The sequence below is a fragment of the Thalassophryne amazonica genome, chromosome 6 (assembly GCF_902500255.1).
Source record: "Thalassophryne amazonica chromosome 6, fThaAma1.1, whole genome shotgun sequence".
Classification (NCBI taxonomy): Eukaryota; Metazoa; Chordata; class Actinopteri; order Batrachoidiformes; family Batrachoididae; genus Thalassophryne; species Thalassophryne amazonica.
In genome coordinates, this window is record NC_047108.1 from 39,058,790 (window position 1) to 39,083,964 (window position 25,175).

The 25,175-nt window shown below is 41.9% G+C and overlaps 2 protein-coding genes and 1 long non-coding RNA gene across 3 annotated transcripts in view; 1 reads left to right on the top strand and 2 right to left on the bottom strand.

Annotated features, from left to right (window-relative positions):
* Nucleotides 1–273: 273 nt before the first annotated feature.
* On the bottom strand, nt 274–21,404 carry LOC117512068. Its single transcript, XR_004561199.1, has 4 exons — nt 21,377–21,404; nt 19,450–19,454; nt 7,999–8,046; nt 274–406 (listed from the first exon to the last, which is right to left on the bottom strand). It is a non-coding gene; the product is annotated as an uncharacterized LOC117512068 (long non-coding RNA).
* On the bottom strand, nt 2,937–6,837 carry igfbp6b (insulin-like growth factor binding protein 6b). The gene is made up of 4 exons (XM_034172023.1): nt 6,192–6,837; nt 5,330–5,364; nt 4,525–4,644; nt 2,937–3,610 (listed from the first exon to the last, which is right to left on the bottom strand). The coding sequence occupies exons 1-4, from the start codon at nt 6,526–6,528 to the stop codon at nt 3,497–3,499; spliced, it is 606 nt and encodes a 201-aa protein (XP_034027914.1). The 5' UTR covers nt 6,529–6,837; the 3' UTR covers nt 2,937–3,496.
* A 3,047-nt stretch (nt 21,405–24,451) lies between the features above and the next one.
* The window catches only part of spryd3 (SPRY domain containing 3), a 342,952-nt gene continuing 342,228 nt past the window's right edge, over nt 24,452–25,175 (top strand). Inside the window, exon 1 of the mRNA XM_034172025.1 lies at nt 24,452–24,573. The gene's annotated coding sequence lies outside the window, so the exon portion shown is untranslated. The remainder of the gene's footprint in view (nt 24,574–25,175) is intronic.

Sequence of the window (25,175 nt, forward strand, 5' to 3'; positions counted from 1 at the left end):
GCTCATCCTTACATAAAATGGTCATTTCCATCATTGTTTTGTCTTCATAAACATTGCAAACATGGCCATCGTCATTCTTACTGCTCCATCATGGCATTAACAGCAGCGTCGTTAAAATCCATCCATCCATTTTCTATATAAGGGTCACGGAGGGGAAGCTGGAGCCTATCCCAGCAGTCATAGGGCGAGGCTGGGTACACCATGGACAGGATGCCAGCCTGGCGTAGGGCCACATATAGACAAACACATTCACACTCACCTACAGAGAATATAAATTTTCCAGTCCACCTAACCTGCATGTCCTTGGATGTGGGAGGAAGCCGGAGCACCTGGAGGAAACCCACACAAACATAGGGAGAACACGCAAACACACAAGAAGGCTGCAGGTGGGAATCGACCCCATGACCTTTTTAATGTGAGTCAACAGTGCTAACCGCTAATCCACCGTGCTGCCCAGCATGGTTAAAATATCTACCCTTATTATTTCTCAAAATAACAACACATTTGCACACATTTTATATTAATATATGTTTTTATTCTTCTCCACCTTATTATCATTGTGTTTATGTTAATATTTGTACATTTTACAGGTCCTTTGTGCATGGACCTATAATCACGGCACACACATTTGCACAACAAGGTTGGTCAGAAATAGATAAATTCACACTTTAATAGCACACAATTTCGTGACTTTTGCAACGATTTTGGAAAGACGTACTGTAACAGTTACAAATTTGGTCATTTTTTTTCTTCCTCTACTGAATTCAGACTTTATATAGATGTGCCACAGTAAAACAAAAGAGTGACACAGACATTCCCAATTTCACATAAAATAGCATAAATAACAAGTAATTTTAAAAAATATGAGATATAACCATAAGGTGTACAGCAGTTGAGGAGCTCTGATGAATGTGATGAGTTTGTGAAGGTGATGAGCCCTAAAAGTGCCCCTAAAGCACTACACTTCCCCTAACATGAAATAAAATAATCTCTGTATTTAAATAAGAAACTGCTGACAATATAAAAATACATGGCATTGTACTATAATTCATTAAATAAACCAACAATTCATATATAAAATATTATATTGATGTGTATAAAAATATGCCTTACAACTTTTTGAAAAGGGTAACAGCCGTAAGCTTTTTGTCTGCCACTTCAGAACACACACACAACCACAAAATTCCAACATATGTACAAACAATTAACTAATAAGCAGCCAGAACGCCATGTTGACCAATAAAATGAACAGAAGCATCCCGCATCATATCTTTATGATTACTTTTTTCTGACTTGACATATATAAGATAATGTAAGATACGCAGGCAGGTCCATAAGTTTTTGGACAGTTACACACTTTTTCCTCATTTTTACCTGTGCATACCCACAACAGAATTGAAATGAAACAATAATGATGTGTTTCTAGTACAGACCTTTTGAGCTTAAATTCAAGGGCTTGAACAAATATCACTAACGATTTAGAATTAAAACCGTTTTTCTAAACAGTTCCCCCATTTCGGAGATCATAAGTAATTGGACACTCTAAAGATAAGGATCATTTTTAATACAAATCATCACTTTTACACCTAATTTTCTTTAGACACATCAGAGAATGGATACATGAACATTTTCAAGTCACTGAATATGTCTTGGACTTCATTTACATCAATCAATAAGAAATATAAACCGTATGGTACTGGATGATAAATCTGTCTGGACTAGAATGATGAAGGAATCCACAAGACACCCAGAGGACTCTGAATGAACTGTAGGGTTCTGTGGTTTTGACAGGACAAACTGGATGTAGTGAAACTTTTGTCTGTTGCATCACCAGAACTGAAAAGGATTTTCATACAATTAAACAGATCAGATTTAGTTTTGGGCCTCCCATGTGCCTTTTGGCAAAATGTTGCTAAAATTTACCTTTCTCTTTGCCAGTCTACTGTGATGCCGTTTAACTGCTCATGCAACAGATAAAAGATGCACTACACCCGGTTTCTAAAGTTACAGCCACAGAAGCATATGACTCGTTTAGGGTTATCTTGGTGGCTTCCCTCATTAGTCTTTCTTCCATGGTCACTCAGTTTTTGAGTAGTGCCTACTCCGACCAGATTTACCATACAGTATTATAGTGTTTACGTAATTCATGTAAATCAAATCCAAGACATATTCAGTGACTTGGGAAAGTTCATGTATCCATCCTGACTTGATAATTTGTATTAATAATAACTATATTTACTTTATCTAATTAATTATGTGCTGTGAAAGTGGAGGGACTGTGTATAAAATGTCTGGAATTCCTTGTCATTTTTTTTTTCCACTTGCTGTCACTGTCTCTGATGACAGTGACAGAGAAGAGAACACTGGACAAACATTTGGACATTATGAACGACGTCAGTCATCCTCTGCACACCGTCATCACCAACCAGAGGAGCCTCTTCAGCCACAGACTGATCCTTCCCAAGTGCAGAACCAACAGACTGAAAAACTCCTTTGTCCCTCAGTCCATCAGACTGTACAACTCCTCAGTCAGGGAGGAGGAGTAACAGGAAGACAGAGGATGGGAATGAGAATGAGAGGAACAGTAGTAGCCAGTAAACCAGTGCTTCTGATATTTATATTTATATTTGTATTTGCATTTTGCAAATTGTTTTTTATTTTTACTTTTGATACTCTGTGTGCTTCTTACCCTGTGTACTGCTATACAATGCTGCTGGAACCTCAATTTCCCCAAGGGAGTCTTCCTAAGGGATTAATATAGTTCTATCTAATCTAATTAAGTCTGCAATTTGACTCTATAAGAACCTCCTGGCTGTGTCATTTCAACTCCATTGCAGTCATATACAGACACAAAGGTAATGTCACTGTCTAATTAATTACGGGCCTGACTGCAGAATTCAAGCAAGGCTTTATGGAACAAAGTGAAAAATAAATTATTTGAGAGAAATAAAAAAAAAAAGTGTCAATTAGCTGGATTGATGTCAGTGTATCTTTGGAGAGAGGGAGAGAGGACGGTGAGGGAGACACATTTGTCAAATATTTGTGTCACGTCACCTGCGTAACAGTATTTCAGCCTACTGAGATCAGAACAAACACAGGCAGTGTCAGCTATTCTAAAGTAAAAAGTCAAAGAAAATCTAGCAGAAAGCTAGGACAAGAGCCAGGGACAAACAGAAATCATCGGGAAGAACACGGCTAGGATGACTGAGGCAGTTGGACGGAGCGTTAATGTGAGCATGTAGCGTGTCACCAGACGATGCAGAGGACGCTGCTGCAACTGTTGAACATTCAGGCAGATGTTGTTGTTGCTGCTGGACTGTGCGTAGGTTCTACAGAGGACATTGATGTTAAACGGTGGTGTGTTTTCCATAGGAAGTGGTTTATCCCTGCTACCTCCTGTCCAGGCAGTGTCTAGCACATGCTGAAGCCCCTCTCCCTGTGCTCCTGCTCCTCTTCCTCTTCCTCCAGGCTCAGAGCAGTAGGACACACTCACCCCTCACGCCCCATCACAAGGTAAGGTACCATTTTCAGTAGCACTTGAGGGCACGGGCACGCCGAGCTCATCCACGCACCAGCAATGGCCACGTTGCATCCCCTTAGAGGAGCGGCACTGCGCAAGATTAAAGGACAGACAGCGAGATTTTCCAAGGGAGAGACAGAGGAGATTAACAGAGAGAAAGGTGGCAAGAAAAATGGTTATGGAAGAGCAGGACTGATTCTCTGAGCCACCAGCTGAGAGACGTGTCAGTTATTCTCACACAAATCTGTGACTGCACTGAACAGAAAGCTGCAGTTGATTGCAGCTCTGTCTGAGTGGAACTGTGGGTCAGTGCAGCAAAGACATTTACAGCTTAAATTTTAACAAATAATAACACGCACTTGTGCACCGAGTGTTCTCTGCCTGTAATTTACACTGCAGCATTCAACCGAGTGTTGGCTTGATCGCTTTGGGAGATAAACAAGAATCAATAAAGTGGGTGGTCCTTAGAGGGCCTTGGTGAAACTCAGTCACACTCAAATTCAAACCTGACTGAGATTAATTTATTTGGTGCATCCAGTAGAAATGTGGTGAGAATTTGGTTAATTTATTCCAAATTCATTCATTCACTTTCTGTACCCTCTTATTCCAGGGGAGCTGGAAAAAAGTGGGCGGACCTTAGAGGGCCTTGGTGAAACTCAATCACGCTTAAATTTAATTGGTATGACCAGTTCAAATGTGATGGAAATTTTGTTAATTTTGTTCAAGTTATCACGGGTAAAAGAATCAGTACAGTGTTCAGTAAAGTAGGCGGTCCTTAGAGGGTCTTCATGGGAAGTCACCATGCTGATTCAAAATGATCTGAGATGCACTTTTGCAATGTCCAGTTCATATGTGGTGAAAATCCAATGAATTCTGTTCAAGTTATCATGAGCACTAGAATGTGAGTAATGTGTGGTTGCACTGATAATAAACAGTGTTATATTTTGTAATCAGTATTTTTCTGTGTTTACTAAGAACAAGCTAAGCTGACAGCAGCAGCCTACCTGCTTTTTCCTGTAGAATCCACGTGTGTCACAGTTTGGTATATAGATGTCACGGTCAGACTGGAAGATGACCAGCTCCAGACCCCTCAGGACACTATTGAGCAGCTTGCGGCAGGGTGCCTGAAGACACACACACACACACACACACACACACACACACACACACACACACACACACACACACACACACACACACACACACACACACACACACACACACACACACACACACACACACACACACACAACCTGTCCTAATCTAGCGAGCACAGATGCTATCATCCCCAAGGTGATTGTGTGAATCCTCTTTGATTGCCACTGTGAACCTCCAACGATTCACCACATCATGCAGCAATGATGCCAGAAGCAGAATAATATACATTTATCAGATGTCACGTATTAACATTATATAACCACATCATTACACAAGCCTTTTTCTTTTCAGGTCAGCTGATGGTTGGAAGTGACTGTGCGTTTTTGTGCCCCTTTTATATATATATATATATATATATATATATATATATATATATATATACACGTGTGCTCACCATCAAGCAGCTCAAACATCATCTGCCGGCAGTGGCCGATTTTAAACTTTCCTGATTCATATCATGCTCAATTAGTTCTGCCGCATAGCAGCACACATTCATGCACCATAACGCACGGCCTCAGAGATGCCACTGCAACGCTCCAAACAGCACATCATGCATCGCAGCTCACTTTCTTCACATAAGATCTGCATGTAATCGATATAAAATCCTTCACGTAACACAGAACACATCTTAATGTAAGATAAAGAACTTACTTTTTCTATGTCTCCACTGTGTGAGGGATGGGGACCTGATAGAAATGACACAAGTTATATTTAAGCATCACAGACCAGCAACACCAACAAGCACACATTGTTAAATGTGTATAAATGTGTTACTATGCAATCAGCCACATGCCATCTCTTTGTAAATGGTCATTCTGAGAGAGAGACATAATTTCTCCACTTTTTCCCTGTACACATAAAGAATCGCAGTGTCTTAGTTTGAACAGCAGATGGAGATCACTGCAATTAAAAAAATCATCTGGATCAGGCTGCAGGTGACAGTTTCACATTCATTCTGAATTTTCCAGAGACGAGCTGATTTACAGGAAAAAATTGCTGTCATGCACACTGGGGGCGAGACGGACGAATCTATGACACTGCACAAATGATACAACTGCAGCTCCGTGCACCTCTGTGTTCAGGCTGTAAAATGTTCTTAGTTCCTTTCCAAAGTAACCTCCTTGTGTTAGCTTTTTCATGACATATTGCAGTATTTTTTTTTTTTTTTTTTTTTTTTTTTTTGCAACAGACCCTCAAATGACATTGTTATCACAGTGACTGGAGAAGCACTGCAGAACTGGATGCTAGAGGTCTGCGCATTCATTTACGGTGCACTAAACACATTCACTTTAAATGTCACAAGCTAAATGTGCAGGAATTGGCCTTTGCTTTGGCTGCTGCGTGGCACAGCATCATATGTCATTTACACCATCGCAAGAAACAGCGTGCACATGCAGTTCTGCTCCCGTAGATATTCCAGCAGTTTGCCCCTGGGCACGTCAAGCTACCTGCAGTGTCCATGCATGTGTCCGTGTGCACCTGTATGTTCATGCATGTATGTGTGCGTTCTTACCTGTGGGGTGGGGCCTCTCAGTGGGACTAGTTCTGCTGTGCTTGGCACAAATGCCCCTTCCCTGCAACAGAGCCTGCAGGGGGCTGTGCTCCCGTGGTGGGGGCACGCAGCGGAGTCCCTTGGCACAGCTTAGGGTGTACACACCACAGGGCTCTCCCTGGGCCAGCACCAAGGTGCTGCCTGCAGCATTATGGTCCCTGGTGGGCCGACCTGCCCCCAGCGGGTCCTTGCAGGAAGGACAGACCTTGAAGGGGCCCAAGCGGTTTGCTCCGGTCCAAGATCCGCAGTGAGCAATCAGCAACAAGACAACGGCTGTTAAGTTAGAAAGGATAGGCATCTTCTGTCCAGGTCTCAGGTTCTGCACACTGTCACTCTCTATCAGTTAAATGTGGCTGATGCTATTTCTGGATGTATAGTCTTCTCTCTCCCTTTCCCTGTGTCTTTCCCTTTATCTCTCCTTTCCACAGTCTTCTTCTTGTCTCTTTTCTACCTTTCCTTGATTCTTTGCCGGTTGAGTCCCCTGCAGTGCCAGAGGAGACAAATGGAGATCGAGAGAGACACAGCAAAGATCCAGCTTTTAAAGATCTGAAAGGCGGTGATAGAGAGTGAGTGAGAGAGCGAGGGAGACAGAGAGAGCACAGTTATGACACCTTCAGGGGCTGGGACTCAGAGAGAGAGAAAGGAGGAAAGAGAGGGAGGTGGCAGGGAGGGAGACAGCAAGTGGGGGGGGGGGGGGGGTATGTTCTTATGTTCTTTTTAGAAATTAGCAGAATCTCCCCACTCTCTCTTCTCACATACTAACATATCTACCTCACCCTTCATCCTGCACATATGTGCAACATGCACAAAGACACCTGAGGTTTAGCTCATTGTACTTTCTTTGCTTTGCACACACGTCAGGGACCTTTCTAGAAAAATCTTTGCCATGTTAACAAACACAAACATATATGTGCCTCCATCAGCGTTGCCATTCACGACAACAACTGGACAGCTGCGTGATCTCGCTTGAAAACCCATTTGTGCATGAGAGTGCATTTCCTGGACAACCACGTGGCATGAGACCTAAGTTGCACACCTTTAGTGAGCTGTCATTTTGTCCAGAACCGCCTCTTTACAAACCAATCAACCAATACTCAACTCAACAGGCAAAATAATCACATCAGACAGACCAAGAAAAATATAGAGTAATGTACAGAGGTATCACGCCAATGTGTTTTTATATTTTAGTACAATCCCAAATCAGAAAAAGTTGGGTTGATATGGAAAATGCAAAATAAATTAATAAATAAACACAAAGGGCAGTGATCCTCACATTTACTTTAACATCTGTTTCATTGGAGACAGTGTGAACCCAAGATGTTGCCTGCAACACATTAAAAACGATGGGATGGAGGCAATTTATTCTAAAAATGAGGAATAGTTCAGGACTTTTACAGATAGTTTTCTTAAGTCACCAAATACTTCTTTGACTTCATTTACACCACTCACTCACTCATCTTCAACCCCTTACATTAATTAAGAGTCACAGGGGTGGGGGGGTGGGGGGGTGCAGTCTATCCCAGCAGTCATAGAGTGTAAGGCGGGATACACCCTGGAGAGAACGCCAGTCTGTCGCAGAGCCAAAAATAGATAAACGCATTCACACCTGCATGCACAGCCACAGACAATTTAAAGTTTCCAATCCACCTGACCTGCATGTCTTTGGATGTGGGAGGAAGCCGGAGCACCCGGAGGGAACCCACACAAACATGGAGAGAACATGCAAACTCCTCACAGAAAGGCCAGAGCTGGGAATCGAACCCATGACCTTCTTGCTGTGGAGCAACAGTGCTAACCACTAAGCCACCGTGCTGCCCTCATTTACACCAATCATTATTAAATACAAACACTGTGGTACTGTATGGTTCTCAAAAACTGAGTGGCCATGCTGGAAGGAAACTAGTGAAGGAAGCCACAAAGACACCCATGACAGCTCTGAAAGAATTGTAGGCTTCTGTGGATGTGAGTGGAGAAACTGGGAATGGTGCAAGTGCGGCAGAGGAGGATTGTAAAACAGGAAAACAGATCATATCTATGCTCAGGTTTCCCATGTGCCTTCTAGCACACTGCAGCTGAAATATTACATGTCTTTGGAAGAAAATGGTCCTCTATATCACTTCATCATGAAGCTGTGTACCTGGAGATGCAACAGTAAGGTGCAAACTGATCACTCACTTACATTGCAGCCAAATGTCTAAATCTAACATCGATTTTAAAATAGATAAATTCATATGTTTAACCATGCATCAAGTGTGAAATCTTAAATCAAGGTAGATTTCAAAAGTCTGTATTGCAAGTTGATTTTATGTGCTTAAGTCACATTTGTTTTCTTTCAGTTGCCCCACTGTGGGATAGATCTGCACTGGGATGAGCTACAAGTTATATACTGGATCCTCTTCCTGACACAACTCCAGTTCTACACTAATACTATCCGCTCCTGGTTTTCCCAAGTGGTCTCCCCAGCCACGTACCGATCAGGACCTACTCTGCTTCACATCTGAGATCTGATGAGTTTAGATGTGCTTAGAGTGACCCAGTGGAAAACAACAAAAACAACCAAAACAAAGAAATGGAACCCATCTCTTCACTCAGCCAGTTTGGATTTCTGACACAGGTGTCATATTCAAAATGCCAGTGTTAGGTTGATTCCCACTTTTTCTTAACTTGCTCCTGTCATTCCAGAATGATTAAAACTGTAACATTTTTAAGGAAGCACAGTTAGGCCTTTTTTGTAGTGAGACTAAAAGGTTTCTGAGACACAGTAGACCACTGATTAAAATATAGCATCAGAGTAAAAAGTAATTGAGCCGACAAGTAGTTAGTGCACTTGGTTTCAGTGCAGAAGGTTCATGGTTCAAACCTCACCCTGCCACATTTCTCCATGTAATGTGAAGTTGCATCAGGAAGGGCATCTGGCGTAAAACTTGTGCAAAGTCAATATGCAGACCCACTTTAGATCTGCTGTGGTGACCCCAAGTGAAAACAAAGGAGCAGCCAAAGGGACTTAGTAAAATGTAATTGAGCTATGAGCTGCTTCAAGGTTCCCGATTAGAGAGTCTTTGAATAAGGAAAGTCGTAGTCTAAGGTTGTGTACAAAGTACTTGTGCAAATATCCTGAATTTTCTTGTCTGTTGTGCATGTTTGATATCCCAGGAACACATTTAATCTTTGATGTGGTTTCATTTTTGCATTTTTCAGCACATATTCTGTGAATGTGAAACCTCTCTTTACCCTCAATGAGTGTAAACGATGCAATAAGGAAAAGAAGTAAGAATTTTACCATCACTAAAACATACACTGACCTTGAGGAAATGCAACTTGAAAGAGAAACACTGCTGCAGAAATTAAACATGACCAAAAAAAAAAAAAAAAAAGCCAAAAGAGAGGTCAGTTTTATAACGATTTCCATATTTTTTCCCTCTGGAATATTGTGCAATGATTCTGAAGATGGAAGCAGGAATCATTCAGCTGTCAATCCCATGTTTTCAGCCCTAGCATGCTTAATGCTGCATATATTTTGGTGCAGTTTTCAAAGAATGCACTCAGTGAAATGTCCTTTTACTATGATACCTTAGTTGATATGATTCAAATATTTTTTCAATCAAAACCAGCCAAAACTGTGATGAATTTGAGGGATTGGGGGACCCAGGGCGATCTAAAAAAAAAAAAAAAAATCTTCTCTCAAAACACGCATCACCTTCTGTATGTCTTGAAGCAAAACAACTGCTGCCACCAGATCTGCATTTTGGCACCAAGAGCAGGTCCAGAACGCTAATGCACTGTGTGTTAGTGTCTAAAAAGACATCACACTAAACTGTGCTACGTTTAATTCACATTCAAGACAGACAGAAATAGTATCTTTGCAATGAATAAAATATGACAATTCCCCGTCTATACCTGTAATTCTGAGTTCTCCTTTCTGCATAGGGTCATCACCAGCAGGAGATACGAGATGTTCACGAGTTAAAGATTTTTATTTGAATAAAAGTCTAATAAAACCCTTTTTTGTATGTTAAACAAAGCAAAGTTTGAAGCAGCAGGAGTAGTTGTATTTGAATAGGGTATTACAGTTAGTGCAGCTGTGGAGTTACAGTATGTCAGCATTATGGCTTGAAAATTAATCAGTCAACTTTGATCAAACCTGATGGAAATAAAGACATTTGAGGAGAACACAACTCATTACATTTTGGTGGTAATTTGTATCTGGATGAGAGTTTCTTAAACACAGCAGGAGAGAGCGCTTGATTCTCTTTTTTTTTTTCCAATAACTCAAAATCTAAAACATGGGTGAAGTTTGATTACAACATATGTATAACAGATTTGAACCACTGTGAAACAGATCTGGCAGAGACGTGAACCTTGCGGACTGTTAGACCTTGGTGAATTTTTGTGGTTTCAGTCCTGCTCTCGTGCACATTATTTATTTGTGTAACTGAAGTACAAGGTCTGTCAATAAAGTATAGGTCCTTTTTATTTTTTTCAAAAACTATATGGATTTCATTCATATGTTTTTACGTCAGACATGCATGAACCCTCGTGCGCATGCGTGAGTTTTTCCACGCCTGTCGGTGATGTCATTAAAGGAGATTTTTTTAATGAAAGACGTGCGGACGGGTCCGCGCGTCGGGATGCAGCCAGTGCGGTGCGGCGGCACAGGAAAAACACCTCCGTGTTGATAACCATTTGTAAAATCCAGTTGGCTTTTGATGGCTTTCAGTTGAGTGAGTATCTGAGAAATTGTTTAACAGCTGGACATGTTCCAACTTGTCCTTAAGGCTTCCAACTGAGGTGTTTTTCCTGTGGCGGAGCGTCGCGGCGGCTGTGAGCCGACACTGCAATCCGTCCGCACGTCTTTCATTAAAAAAATCTCCTTTAACAGTGGAATATCCGGATAAAATGCTGAAACCGACTTCTTCTGAAACTTCTCTGTTCTCTCACGACGTCCTGGATCAATAGAGCCCGAAATGTGGAGGTTTTCAGCTTGAAACAAGCTGACGACGGCGCCTGAGAGCGCTGCACGACGTCCCACTGCGTGGGAAGTCCTTAAAGCGACAGTATCACCTCAAAATCTCTCATCAGCAGTTAAAATTTTCACCAGAAACCAGCTTAATTTTTCGAACCGTGTCCACTTCAATGTGCCTCACAGGTTTAGAAAAAAGTTTGATCAAACAAAGCGCCAGTCTCTCAGCAACTTCTCAGACAAAGGAATTCCGACGAGGGGCTGGACGACTCCTCCCACAAGGAGTGCTCACAGGCGAATGACGTCACCGACAGGCGTGGAAAAACTCACGCATGCGCACGAGGGTTCAAGCATGTCTGACGTAAAAACATATGAATGAAATCCATATAGTTTTTGAAAAAAATAAAAAGGACCTATACTTTATTGACAGCCCTCGTATACCATTCATCACTGCAAATGGAGATGTTACTCAGGTTAAAAACAAATGATCGTCCACAGAGGCCACATATACTGTTGAGGAATTCCACTCTTATCTGGAGCCTTTGTGTCTCTTGCTGTCTGGCATTGCCTTGGTGTTCTGTAGACAGACACAAGGTGAACATGATCCCATGTAAACAGGATTAGGATACTCATCGAGTCACAGCTCCTCCCCACAGTCAAAGGGAAAATCAAGTTTGATCTACGTTTTGAATTTCATGTTAAACGCCTCAAAATCAAACAGTCCCGTCACTGCTTGCACAACCTCCCACTGTTGTATGGCTGGGGGGCCTGGCTGCCTTTTTGTTTCTGTCTTTTGTTTTTCCTTCCAGGTGGCTTGCATTTGGGACTGAGTGGCTGTGTTGCTGAGGTTATCAGGACCTCACCCTGATCACCTGCGGCTCGTCAGGACTCACAGCTGAGGTGCATCTAAATGGATTGGAACATGGTGGCATTTAAGACTGGAGTATACAGTGTGTATTTGCCAGAGACTCGACCTTGTGACCAGACGGGTGAGATCGTCGTCTCGGGAGCCATCTCATCATCAGTGGATGCAGAGAACGTCCAGGGTTTGATGCACGGTCTGTGAAAGAGGAGGGGGTGAGGTCTCACGCTCGTCAGCACACTTCCTGAGGTACGTTAGATTTTGTGACTAACATTTATACAGTCAGTAAATGTGGTGTCCCTCACACCTTTTTATATTGAGCTGTATGTTAGTCATGTATCGGCTTCCACTGCAGTGGAGTTTTGTGAACTGGATGTTCCATGCCTGCAGGTTGGGAAGCTGATTAGTAATCAAGCCAGGAAGTGTTTGCTGTTTGTACACCTTTAAGTGTTCTCTCTGTGTGTAGAGTGTGGACTCACATAATGGTTCCTTCTTTCACAGACTCGGTTTGTTGCGGCCACCTGGGGGGTGTCGGCGGGGTCCTTGGGTCCGAACAGCTTCTGGCTCCGGACCGTTAGCGCTGCTGGGAGCGCACCACGCCAGACCGCACTTTCTTTTGTCATTTTTTTGTGTCACTGTTATGTATTAAATTCAGTTAGCCTTTGTACCGTGCTCTGCTTATTTCATACTGGGTCCTTCAAACGCTGGTCGGTTCTCCGAGCTGCGTCCAACACATAACACCCACGCTAAAAACAAAAATTTAAAGTGACGTATGGAAATCCGTATCTGATTCCAGTCCACTCGGTGTGACACGCCCACTCAGCCTGATCTGTGTGACACACCCATGTCTGTTGTGTGTTGGGGGGCGGGGTTGGATATTGTGTTGGTGTTTGTGTGTTTGTTTTCCTTTCCAGGTGGTTTGGGACTGTTCTCTGGGTAAATTGTGTTGCAGAAGAGTCTCTCACCTCTGATACAAGGATTTGCTGCACCTGTGGCATTCACGTGCAGAGTAAGGACTTTCAGCTGGTGTCAATAGAGAAATGAGGAGCTGCATTTAAGCCAGCGGTGATGAGTGCTGGCTGCCGGAGAATTCAACTTTTCACAGCTCAAAACAACGTTGTGTCGACCGTTTGGGGACGCTGAGGGTCGCTCCAGAGCCTGACCGTACGTCTGTGAAGGAGGACGAGGGTGAGAGGCAAATGCTGTCAGCACACGTCAGAGGTGACTTTCTTTGAATGTTTATCTATGAAAATAATAGGGCAATTGTGCGTAGCTAAATTTAAATACTAAAAGTCAGTGTCTTGTTTGCTCCTCGTGGCAGTGGCGTGCGGAGCGATAATCCTCCACCGGCTGCGAGCAGCTGTTCTTTTAAATAACGCTGACATCAAACTGAACGTGTTGCTGATAAGTAAGCCTGTAATAGTTTCTGATATTTATATTGAAGGATATCACCTTTGTTTCCTCCTCACAGAGTATAGTCCGGGAAAGGCCACCTGGGGGGGGGTGTCAGCGGAGATCCTGAGTCCTGAACGTTCGGGCTCCGGTCAGTCCAGATGCAGAGAGAACGCGCCGCCTGTTTAGCCACCACCAGATGTATTTTATTTTGACGTTTATGTACAGCACGACAGGGTGATTAATAAACTTGTTTCTTTGGAACTGCTTCTAGTTATTTTAGGCTGGGTTCAGTCGGGCCTTGGATCGCCCTTTTAACTTGCGCCCCCACATAATAATGTCATCTGTGTGAGAGAGGTTAACCCTACAGCAACATTAGCTACAAATGATGGAGAAAAGCAGTTGGTTTTGTCGCTCGATGGCCATCCCCAGGACGTGCACACTAACATCTCTGTAAAATGTCTTGTAAATCCCTTCAGAAACATTATCTGGCAACAAAAACAGCATTTTTAGAATTAGACATTTATTTCTCGCTAACTTTTGCAAAATATATGAGAAACAGATTCGATTATACAGAAACACAGCTGTTTCAGAGCGTATTCCACCATCCTGGATTATTTTGTTTGGGCGAGCAGCCAGCTGATGTCACACTGCCTATTCACTCTGATTAGCAATCGCCATGTCGCCACACTCTATATTTGCATAAAATAGACTTCTGGGGCCTCATGTACAAAGGCTGTGTACGCACAAAAACATGGCGTACATCCGTCTCCACGCTAATGTTCAGATGTATTAAAAGTGAAATGACCGTAGAAGTGTGCGGTGTGTCACGCAAAAGTCCTGACTAGCGTACGCACTTTTCTGCAGCTATTGTTTCACTGCTAACACTTAGAGATGAGGCTGGGAACCGTTAATAGTGTGAAAACATGAAGTCATCAGAGTGATGTGCACATCAGTGACACACTGATGAACAAGTAACACACCCATACCTTTGCAATTATATGGGTGGATATAAAAGCACACGCAAAGTGATGCGTAAAACAGTGGCTGCGTTAGTGTTGTTAGAGGACACTGCAAATGGTGCAATCCGACGTGAGCGTGTATTCAGGAAACATGAGGATTTACTTGACAATAATTGGCTCATAAGCCAATTTCGATTACCAAGGCCAGCGTTTACTGGAGTTGTGGGCAGAACTGTGGCCGGTCCAGAGCACAATATGGTGAGGAGCCGGGGTTGTCTGTGCCCACACAGGTACTGACCACACTGGGCATTCTGGTAACAGGGGCATTCCAGCAGTAGCTGGCTGATCGCTCAAGAGTGTGCCAGTCTACCTTGAGCCGAGCCATACCAGCTGTGTAAGCACGTTTTGTACACAAGGCCCATGATGATTGACTCAGCCTACTTGGGTGTTGTGCCATCACGTGCCACAGCACTCTACAGGATCAAAACCACGCTGGCAGTCAATCAATCCATCCCTATTTTTTGAAAGTAACTATCTGCCACAATCAGGTGAAACATTGGCTTCTTTTTCTGGCCATTTCCAGCCACTGGGGTCCTCAACACTGAGGCACCTGTGTGCTCGACGCTGTCCAGAGAAGTACCACATGGCCAAACATCATCCTCAAGACATTCTCTCATGATTTTTTCAATTTCAATTTATTTTCATTTATATAGCACCAAATCACAACAGAGTTGCCTCAAGGCGCTTCACACAGGTAAGGTCTAACCTTACCAACCCCCAGAGCGACACTGGTAAGGAAAAACTCCCTCTGAGGAAGAAACCTCAAGCAGACCAGACTCAAAGGGGTGACCCGCTGCTTGGGCCATGCTACAAACATAAATTACAGAACAATTCACGGACTAATATACAAGAAATGCTGTTGGTGCACAGGACAGGAGGGTCGCCAACACAAATACAACTCCCATCTCTGTATGGAGCTGCACTTTAAACAGAGAGAAAAAAACAGAATCAGGCATCAGAAAGACAAGAAATACTGTATAATTTGTCAGCATTAATCAACAAGAAAAACAAGAAATACTAAGGTGATCGCCGGCCACTAGCCCTAAACTTCACTAAAAGACCCAGAATTTAGGTAAAGTTGAGGCCGCAGCCCGCTCCGTTTCCTAATAAAATGATGCAAGTGATAGTCCTCGTTTGAGCCTCCCTTAGTAACAGTTCATTTGACATAGTCTTTCCAGGAGTACTCAAGGATCCTTCAAAGAGGCGTAGTACCAGACATCCAGTGGCTGCTCTAATAAGAAGGTTAAACCTGAACCTGAAGGCCTCTACTGTCTGTTGTGAGAATGTTGTTTTGATGTCAGGGACGAATATTTATTCACTGCACAGCACCTGTTGGCGACCGTTACACTAGTGTGATGAAAAATTGCATACAGGAAGACAAAAATTGCATAACGTGCTGTTCTTTGTGTCGTCTGGCACTGTGTCAGTACAGAATGTGCCTGTGATGCCCAGAGGCTTGTACTAATGGAATCAAAATACTGCAGAGCCACCAGCAGCCTGTTTTTCTGATTAGTTTTGGTAACCAGAACAAAAATCCCATTTCGTCTTGTGCTCCCATCAACAAGCTCAGACACTCTTTTCAATATTTCAAGAGGATGTTCCAAGATGAATGCCAGACCAATGGGAGATCTGGTTTCCACTGACCCCTGGATGATTCATTTTTCCTTCTGCAGCTTCCTCTCTGCCTGTCCAGCTCAGGTCTTTCCCATCTGGCTCAGAAACTCTTTGGACAAAGCTTCCAGAATCCACATGGCCTATCATTAGAGCAGTGATGGATCTGGATCTGTAACCGCTGCAGTGTTGTCTTTCCTACATTTCTGATCAGTTGATTAAAGGGCCTTCAGATTTTCACAGTAAATTGAAATGGGAGAAAACGACACAAAGGGATCATTGCAATCACCAGACAGCAAAAAGACAAGCCAGTGTGATCAAGTCATTACAAGTCACTACTTTGGCCTCCCTCCAAGGCTTACCGTTTGTGTGAGGTCAGATTTTTGGGTTTTGTTATTCAACCAGATACTTACCTGGTCCCGGTGATTTGCCGCTGCTCATTGATTGTATTGCTTCTTTAATCTCAAAGAGCTGCAAGGGGGCGTCGAGTATATCATGATCATCAAGAGATAGCAGACATTTAGGTTTTGCCAATTTTTCAAAGAATTTCTTGAATTCTGTTTCATCCCTAGATCATTCTGACGTACGACCCTAATTCCAGCGAAGTTGGGACGCTGTGTAAAATGTAAATAAAAACAGAATACAATGATTTCCTCTTCAACCTATATTCAATTGAATACACCACAAAGACAAGATATTTAATGTTCAAACTGATAAATGTTATTGTTTTTGTCCAAATATTTGCTCATTTTGAAATGAATGCCTGCAACATGTTTCAAAAAAGCTGGGACAGTAGTATGTTTACCACTGTGTTAAATCACCTTTCCTTCTAACAACACTCAATAAGCGTTTGGGAACTGAGGACACTAATTGTTGAAACTTTGGAGGTGGATTTTTTTTTCCCATTTTTGCTTGATGTAAGACTTCAGTTGTTCAACAGTCTGGGGTCTCCGTTGTCGTATTTTGCGCTTCATAATGCGCCACACATTTTCAATGGGTGACAGGTCTGGACTGCAGGCAGGCCAGTCTAGTACCTGCACTCTTTTACTACAAAGTCATGCTGTTGTAACACATGCAGAATGTGGCTTGGCATTGTCTTGCTGAAATAAGCAGGGACGTCCCTGAAAAAGATGTTGCTTGGATGGCAGCATGTGTTGCTCCAAAACCTGGATGTACCTTTCAGCATTGATGGTGCCATCACAGATGTGTTAGTGCCCATGCCATGGGCACTAACACACCCCCATACCATCACAGATGCTGGCTTTTGAACTTTGCGCTGGTAACAATCTGGACGGTCTTTTTCCTCTTTTGTCCGGAGGACACACACCCATGATTTCCAAAAACAATTTGAAACATGGACTCATCAGACCACAGCACACTTTTCCACTTTGTGTCTGTCCATTTCAAATGAGTTCAGGCCCAGAGAAGGCGGCAGTGTTTCTGGATGTTGTTGATGTATGACTTTCGCTTTGCATGGTTGAGTTTTAGCTTGCACTAGGCCTAAATCATGTAGATCATACCTGGGAGTCAAAACCCTTTTTAAAGTTTGGGGAGCAATATTGAGTTTGGGGGTCTGGGGGGGACCAAATTGCACCATTTTCTAGAAAAATGGTCCAACTTGGTACATTCCTGTGCATTTTAACAAACATATACCCCAATGTTGACTTGACTACAAGTTAGGTTTAGGGTTAGAGATGTAAGATCTACAGAAACAGTAAAATATCTCATTTAACACAATTTTCCAAAATAAGTAATAAGTAAAAGTAAGTGTAATTCATGGCTTAACGGTGTGTAATTCCCATTGTGAAGGAAAAAAAATACATAATACAATATTCTACAATCAAAACATTAAAGAACAGATTATTCATCTTATAATTAATGTCATTCAGGAAACTCAAATAATGTCATAATAAAAAATAGCATATTTTATAACCCTGTATTTGAAAAAAGAAGGTAATTCCTTTTATTTCCTACCAATATTAGACTGAATAAATCAATGCAATATATTTTTGTTTGTTAAAAAATAAGGCAAAAGGTTAATTCATAGCCCTATTCTTATTCTGCACACTTTGTAATTCTCTGTAATTTTGTATAGTTCGTATAGTCATCTTCTATCTGTCCCTCAGTTCCTGTGACTATAAGACACACCATTTATTGTCCTATTAATCCTAATATTAGCTCGACATAAAACAAATACACAAAACAGGAAAAAATGTTGTAAAGGTTACTAAAATTCAATTACTTTTAGTTAAATCATTTGCTTGTAAAGTGGCTCCATAAGCTCATCTTCACTAACATCCTCATTGTTGCTTGGATAAGATGAGGGACCAGCACCTGGACCAGCACCTGCTGTTTTGTCTGAAACTAAAGGCCACGGGGTTCATAATGTTAATATTACATTCTGATAATACATTTTATTTATTGTAAAACGTTTAACCTGTTTGTGTGTGTGCAACTGGAATGTAGTCATATTATATCCCACAGAAGATAGGCAGGCTAATGCATGTTTTTTTCTGTCATTGTAATAAAACACACTTTTCCAAATCTGCACATATATAATGAAAGGTATAGCGCTAAATGCACACGTTATTTTTAGCATTTGCGTAATTAATTTGCTGCTAACAGCCAGTGGCAAGTCAAGGAGATTGGGTCAAGACACTTGATTTTCTTGCGACAGAAGCAAGCTGCCCTGCTCCTGTCATGTGAGTCCTCACAGCAGCAGCCGCGCACGCTTCTCCATGTCCCCCTCCCTCCCTTCCTCCCTCCCGCATTGACTGTGTGTCCCCTGGGGAGAGAGGAGAGATGAGCAGAGCTGCGGCTGCTTGTTGCCATTCATTCAGATTAGGTTTTAGTTATTTCACCATCAAAACCGGTGTGAGTTTATCGTATCTTTCCCTTTTAAACTGTGAAGTTTATATGTCCTCAGTGCTGATATTAGCAAGTTTCCTGCGTGCATATTAAGCTAGTTTTTGAGCTCACCTCTCTTCTCAAAGAATTTGGTTAGCAGCTGTTTTTGCTAATTTAGTTTTCTTTCCCTGTCCTTTTTTCTCTTCTTTTTTGAAATCTGGACTTTGATTGTTTTTAGAAAAGTCATGTCTTATTTCAGCTCCACTAAACACCTCTCCTCATGCTGTCAGATCCCATTTGGGATGTGTGTGTGGTAGCGTGCCGCCCAGGGGCGTAGGCAGAAATCATAAAACGGGTGGGCCCAGAAAAAAATCAGACGGGCCCAACCTTTGGGGTTGTAGGTAAGGTGTAGGTATTATAATACACCGTTTGAAAAAGTGTGCCTCGTTTGGACATCACAAGCAACGTTATCACTTAGTCTACAGCACTGGCAAAGTGAGCACACAGATGCAACACGTCAGACACAAGTACTCTTCATGGATAATGCAGCGCCACACACACACACACACACACACACACACACACACACACACACACACACACACACACACACACACACACACACACACACACACATTCAGTGCAAGTCTGGTAGCCTGCTTGGCTCGGCCTAAACCCAAAACGTCAATAGGTATTTAAATAAGGCATTGTTTCAAAAATGAACCCTTACCAAAAAGTAGTATATGCAAGTATGTTTCAAGTATACTTCTAGTTTACTTTTTATATACTTATCAGTACTATTTTTTGGTAAGGGAATTCCAAGTTTAATGATGAACACATCTCAGCCAACTGCACAGACGCTGTGTGCACAGTTACACAGACGCAAAGTGTCAGACACAAGCACCCCATGGACAATGCAAGCAGCAACGCAACGCTTAGTCATGTAAAGTCCTTTAAAATAAAAATTCAAAATATATCCGCAACATGAAAACAGGTTGGCTCGGCGGCCAAATTATGAAATTGATAAACAATGGAAACCATGGCTCGGCGGCCAAATTAAAAACCATCAGAACGGACACCAACATGATTCGTGGCAGTTGCAATATAATATTAACAATTAGGCCTATTTAGAAGAAAAAAGTAATTAATGGTCTCACACTTACATTTGACGAATCCTTTTAATGTATGCTACAGCAGGAGACGACGGGGTTTTTTGTTGAACTCTCTTATCACGTCATCATAGTCCAATGATTCAGTCAGTTTTCTTTCAAGGGAAAGCACAGAGAGTGCATTCAGTCTGTGAGTCAACATGGATGTTCTGGTGGACGTTTTTATCCATTTAACAGTAGAAAACAGCCGTTCGACAGTGCATGTTGTTATTGGCATTGTGATGAGGGCCCGCAGAAGACTATTTATTTGAGGAAAAATGTGCTCCCTCGTTTATCGCGGGAGTTATGTTCAAAAATAACCCGCGATAAACGAAATCCGGCGAAGTAGTCAGCGTTAGTTTTTACAATTATTATAGATGTTTTAAGGCTGTAAAACCCCTCACTACACACTTTATACACTTTTCTCAAACAGGCATTAACATTTTCTCACTTTTCTCTCCTGTGTAAACACTCTCTTTTTTCTTCTGGGTGAGAAGATTATAAACAGACACACGCAGAACACAATGCGCAGCTCTCCCTTCGCTCACTGCCTCCGGAGGTACGGATGCAGGACCCGCAAAGAATCCAAGTCCTCTCTCGGTGGCCACGGAGCTCTGCGGCTGCGATCAACATCTGGATCAAAACAGTGAGTGTATCTCTGGACCTGTTGCCAGATTTGGCGCAATTCTGCACAGCAGACAGGAGGAGGTCGCCCGCTGCTGCATTTACCGAGCCCGCAGAAAGCGCATCGGAGGCAGTGAGAGCAATCGCAGTGATGCCGACCAATGCCGCGAACGGCCCGCCTGATAAGGACACAGAACACAATGCGCCGTTAAAAAAAAAGCATTCAAAATTGCACTAAAACAATCCGCGAAACTTCGAGGCCCCGAAAGGTGAACTGCGTTATAGCGAGGGACCACTGTACTCTGAAAATGAATTAATAAAAATCACAGAAGATGAATCAGATTTTTTTGACAAAATTTATTAATTGTTGCTCAGTGCTAATGCAATACCATATCATAAGAATACAGTGAGGCAACAGGAGACTGTCGAGTGTTGACTCAGCCTTCTCATTGGATGGGACGGGCCTGGCTGACAAGTGGCCGGGACCAGGCCCATCCAGGCCCACCCTTGGCTACGCGTAAGGTGCCGCCTGTGTGCCTGTGCTAAACCATTGTACAACTGTGCAGGGTTGGGAAGGGCCCTCAGAGATCTTTCAATATTATTGTTAGAGCAGAATTATGTTTTGCAACATTTATACATTCATTCTAATTATATTATTTTACAACATGAATTGTATGGACATTAATAACATGTAACACAAAAATGTATTTAAGGCCGGTTTTTTGTGCCCCCCCATGCTCTGGGCCTTGGGTACGTAGTACCCTTTAACCCCCCCCAGTCCGATGCCCCTGGGTGCAGGTGCTTCTTTCCAAATTCAGTAGCATTTGTTGTGGTTCTCCCTGATCCCTAGTTTTATTCTGTCTTTAACCTGACTGTCTTGTGTTACTTTTCGGGGGAAAACTACGGGATGGCACCCTATGTTATGTTTTATTCCTGTTGTGCCTCACCACTCACCTCAGCCACACACCTGCTGTGAATGAACAGCTGATTAGAGACACACTATTTAAACTCAGACTTTTAGATCAGCAGTGCCAGATTCTTCCAAATGCTTCCATGATCCAGACTGGTCCATGACCTGGAGATCCATGATCTGAGGACCGAGTTGATTTCCTCTCTGTGACCTTGACCGCGTCTTCCTGCTGCTTCCAAGCACCTAAGATGTCGGAGCTTCCCACAGCTAGACTCAAGGTAACCTGGCCAACTCTCTAATTCCAGTATTAGAGCAAACTGTCTTTCCTGGTGTTCCAGACACTTTCCTGAGTTGCTCCCACGCTACCCTGGTTGCTGGCTCCCGGCTACCTGCACAGCAACGTCACTTTGGGACTCTACAGCTCTCAGCTCAGAGCACGGCTCTGCTTCATGCCAATTAAGTTCCTTCTTGTGTCAGTGGAATTCTGTTCTCACTTGTTCCTGTCTGTGAGTGTGCTATGATAAAGAACGGTTCCAAGAACTCTTCCTAAGAACTGTATTAACTCTGATGTTGAACAATTAAGAGTCCTGCCATCAAGTCGTGCTTAATTGGAACTGCATCACAAACATGCACCATTTAACCTCAGACCTCTGGAAACAACTATGAACTCTTTCTGAACAGTAAACCTTATTTTCTAAAAGGAGAAGATCATTCCCAGAACTGTGAACAATTCTATTTTTAAGCCTTCGGTGAACTGTGAATCATTAAGGCTTCTAGTGTTACGAGTGCTATCACTCACCACTTGTTTCTTTGTTCCCTCAGTTCTTGGTTTCGGCTCCGTGCGTCCCTCCTGGTCCCAGAATCCAAGCTTTCGGTTCTCCTTCAAGACTGGCTCGGGAAACTGCAGCTCCCTATTTTCACCACCAGGAGCAGGCTAATTCTCCACTCTGTAAGCATCCCCAGTGCAGCACTATTATTTTGTCCTTATCAATAAATATCTTTTCTTTTGCAAACCACTCTGTTTCTTGCTCCCAGCATTTGGGTCCATAGCCTGTACCGGTCTGGTACTGTCTGGACCTCTAACCATAACAGTGTTAAACAGATAACAGTCTACGACTCCCCCTGGACTGGTTGCCAGTCCAACGCATGTTACTTCCCCAGCTGAGGCTGGATGGACTGAGACAATGCAGAATAGGAGTCTTGTCCAAGGACACAGACAGGTAGTATGAGCAGGGGCGCTGCTCTTACAGACAGAGAGTAGTCTTTGATGAATCTGTGCGCAGCAGTCAGTGCGTGCGGGAGAGAAAAAAAGCTTGAGTATCGATCTTTTTACATGAGGATCGTTCAGTATCAATACCAGCGTTGGTATCGATATTAGGATCGATCCGCCCACCTCTACTGACTAGGATGTTGAATTGCTGAGCCATAAGGAAGCACAACTAACTAATTTTTCTTTCTGACCATGGGAATACCTTGATCACACAAATATTTTAACAAGTCTGTCCCGTTCCCAGTGGCAGAAATTATCAAATGAACTGGCAGTTGCCACGTTGTAAGGGGTTGTTTGTATTAGTTTACCTGTGACCCCGTCCTATAATGCTCACAATGTCAGCTTCATGAGGTTTCTTCCTACATCGTAAAGCCACCTGAGGGAGTAGACCTTAACTGAAGAGCCTTGGGGAGACTTATGTTATCATTTGGTGCTATATAAATGAATTGAACTGAATGAAAAGAAATAACTGCTTTCAATGAATGTGAAAATATAACATTTAATTTGAATGAGTCCTCAGAATAAAAAAAAGTAAATGGACCTACACAGTGTTGGGGAAAGTAACTTTGGAAAGTTACTTCATTAGTTAGTCTATACAGTTATATTTTACAGTTACTACTTACATTTACTTCATTAGCAGCTGCGGACACCTTGTCGGCAGCTGCTGAATGTAATTAATAAAGTTACTCATAATCTAATTTGGTTATTTTTAAGATTTAGTACTCAGCAAAGTAACTAATAGTTACTTTGCTGATGAGTTACTTTTCTGATTGCTCAATTTTACGAGTAACCAAGTTAGATTACTCGTTACCTTATTAGTTACATTACTTATTAGATGCAAGTTTTCTGCAGATTCTAATAAAGTAATTGCATAAAGCTGCTAATGAAGTAACTGCATAAAGCACCTGTATAAAGTAACTAAAAAAGTAACTTGTCAAAGTTACTTTCCACAACACTGGACCTACAGCTGACAGAGTAAGTGCGGATGTACCTCAACCTCCAGACAATGTTTAAGGCTCACAAAAAATACTACCAACATCCAGAACAAATTTGAAAAAAAGAGAAAGCCAGTACAACTTAAAAGGAACAGAGATATTTAACAAACCAAGATTCAGAACCAAACTGAAGAAACGTTGCATATCTATCAAGGGAGTCAGTTTATGGAATAATCTGAACAAGGAAATTAAAGAAGCTAAATCAAGAAATATATTTAAAAAGGCAGTTAAAATTAATATGATTCAGAAATACGACCTGATGTAACAGTGAAACCACATGTATACTTTTACTGTATATTTTTCTTTTCCATTTTTAGACATTCTGATTGTAATGTTAATAATGTGATTATTATTTAATTTGTAAATTAATCTTAAAAAGGGGTAGATAATATAAATTAGCTTCTTTCTACCCCCTTTCATTCAGGGGTATTGTTACGTTTGTTATGTTTTCTTTTGCAATGATTTTTGGTTGTGTGGTTGGAACTGAATTAAATAAATAAATAAAAATAAATAACCGATATGATTGGTCGAACGTTTCTCAGCGTTTGTCATTACGCGCCGTGATTGGTTACGTGGTAACACGGGGTGTGATGTCACTAGAAAGCGCCGAAGTCTAGTTTCCAAAGTTTATTATGACAGCAATGGATAGTTGATAAATATAAGCGAGTTTGTTTTAAGATTTGTGAACAACCCAAATAACAGGTAAGCGTTTAGAGCTATCTATAGTTGATCAGTTCTATGTCCAGTGTTTATGGGAGCATTTTTCAAACAGTGGAGAAGCATTATCGGTCTGTTAGCGATGCTAAGCTAAGTTTAGCTATGTGACTACCGTGAATTTCTCTCAAAACGACTCGTTCCAGTTTAATGGTGGTGTTTAACGTCGAGACACATAATGTAATATAATGAAGGCATAGCCTTAGGCCGAGCGGCGTTTTTCTCTGGAAAAATATTGAAGTAGTTTGATTGAAATACTGTAAAAATTGAAGATTTAATTGGACAATATTAATTTTAATAATTTTCTTAAGGGGTTGATAATTTCATTAAAAAAGTGATGTTTACACAACAAAAGATACAATCCAATCCACTTTATTTATATAGCACAGTTAAACAACAGAACAGTTTCCAAAGTGCTGCACAGAAAAATAATTATACAAACTATACAAGACAATTAACCAACTCAGATACTAATAAATAAACATAAAAGATACACATGCACAAACATAAAAGATATTTATTCTCTTGACTTATATGGCACTGAGAACATGTATAACATATTAAATTCTAAGTCTAAATATACTGAGAAT

Excerpts from the sequence above, each read along its gene's own strand:
- igfbp6b (XM_034172023.1), bottom strand. The coding sequence starts at position 6,528 with ATGCCTATCCTTTCTAACTTAACAGCCGTTGTCTTGTTGCTGATTGCT. Across the intron at positions 5,365-6,191 it reads TGAGAGGCCCCACCCCACAG|GTCCCCATCCCTCACACAGT; the intron begins GTAAGAACGCAC and ends CATTTCTATCAG. Across the intron at positions 4,645-5,329 it reads ACAGTGGAGACATAGAAAAA|GCACCCTGCCGCAAGCTGCT; the intron begins GTAAGTTCTTTA and ends GTGTGTCTTCAG.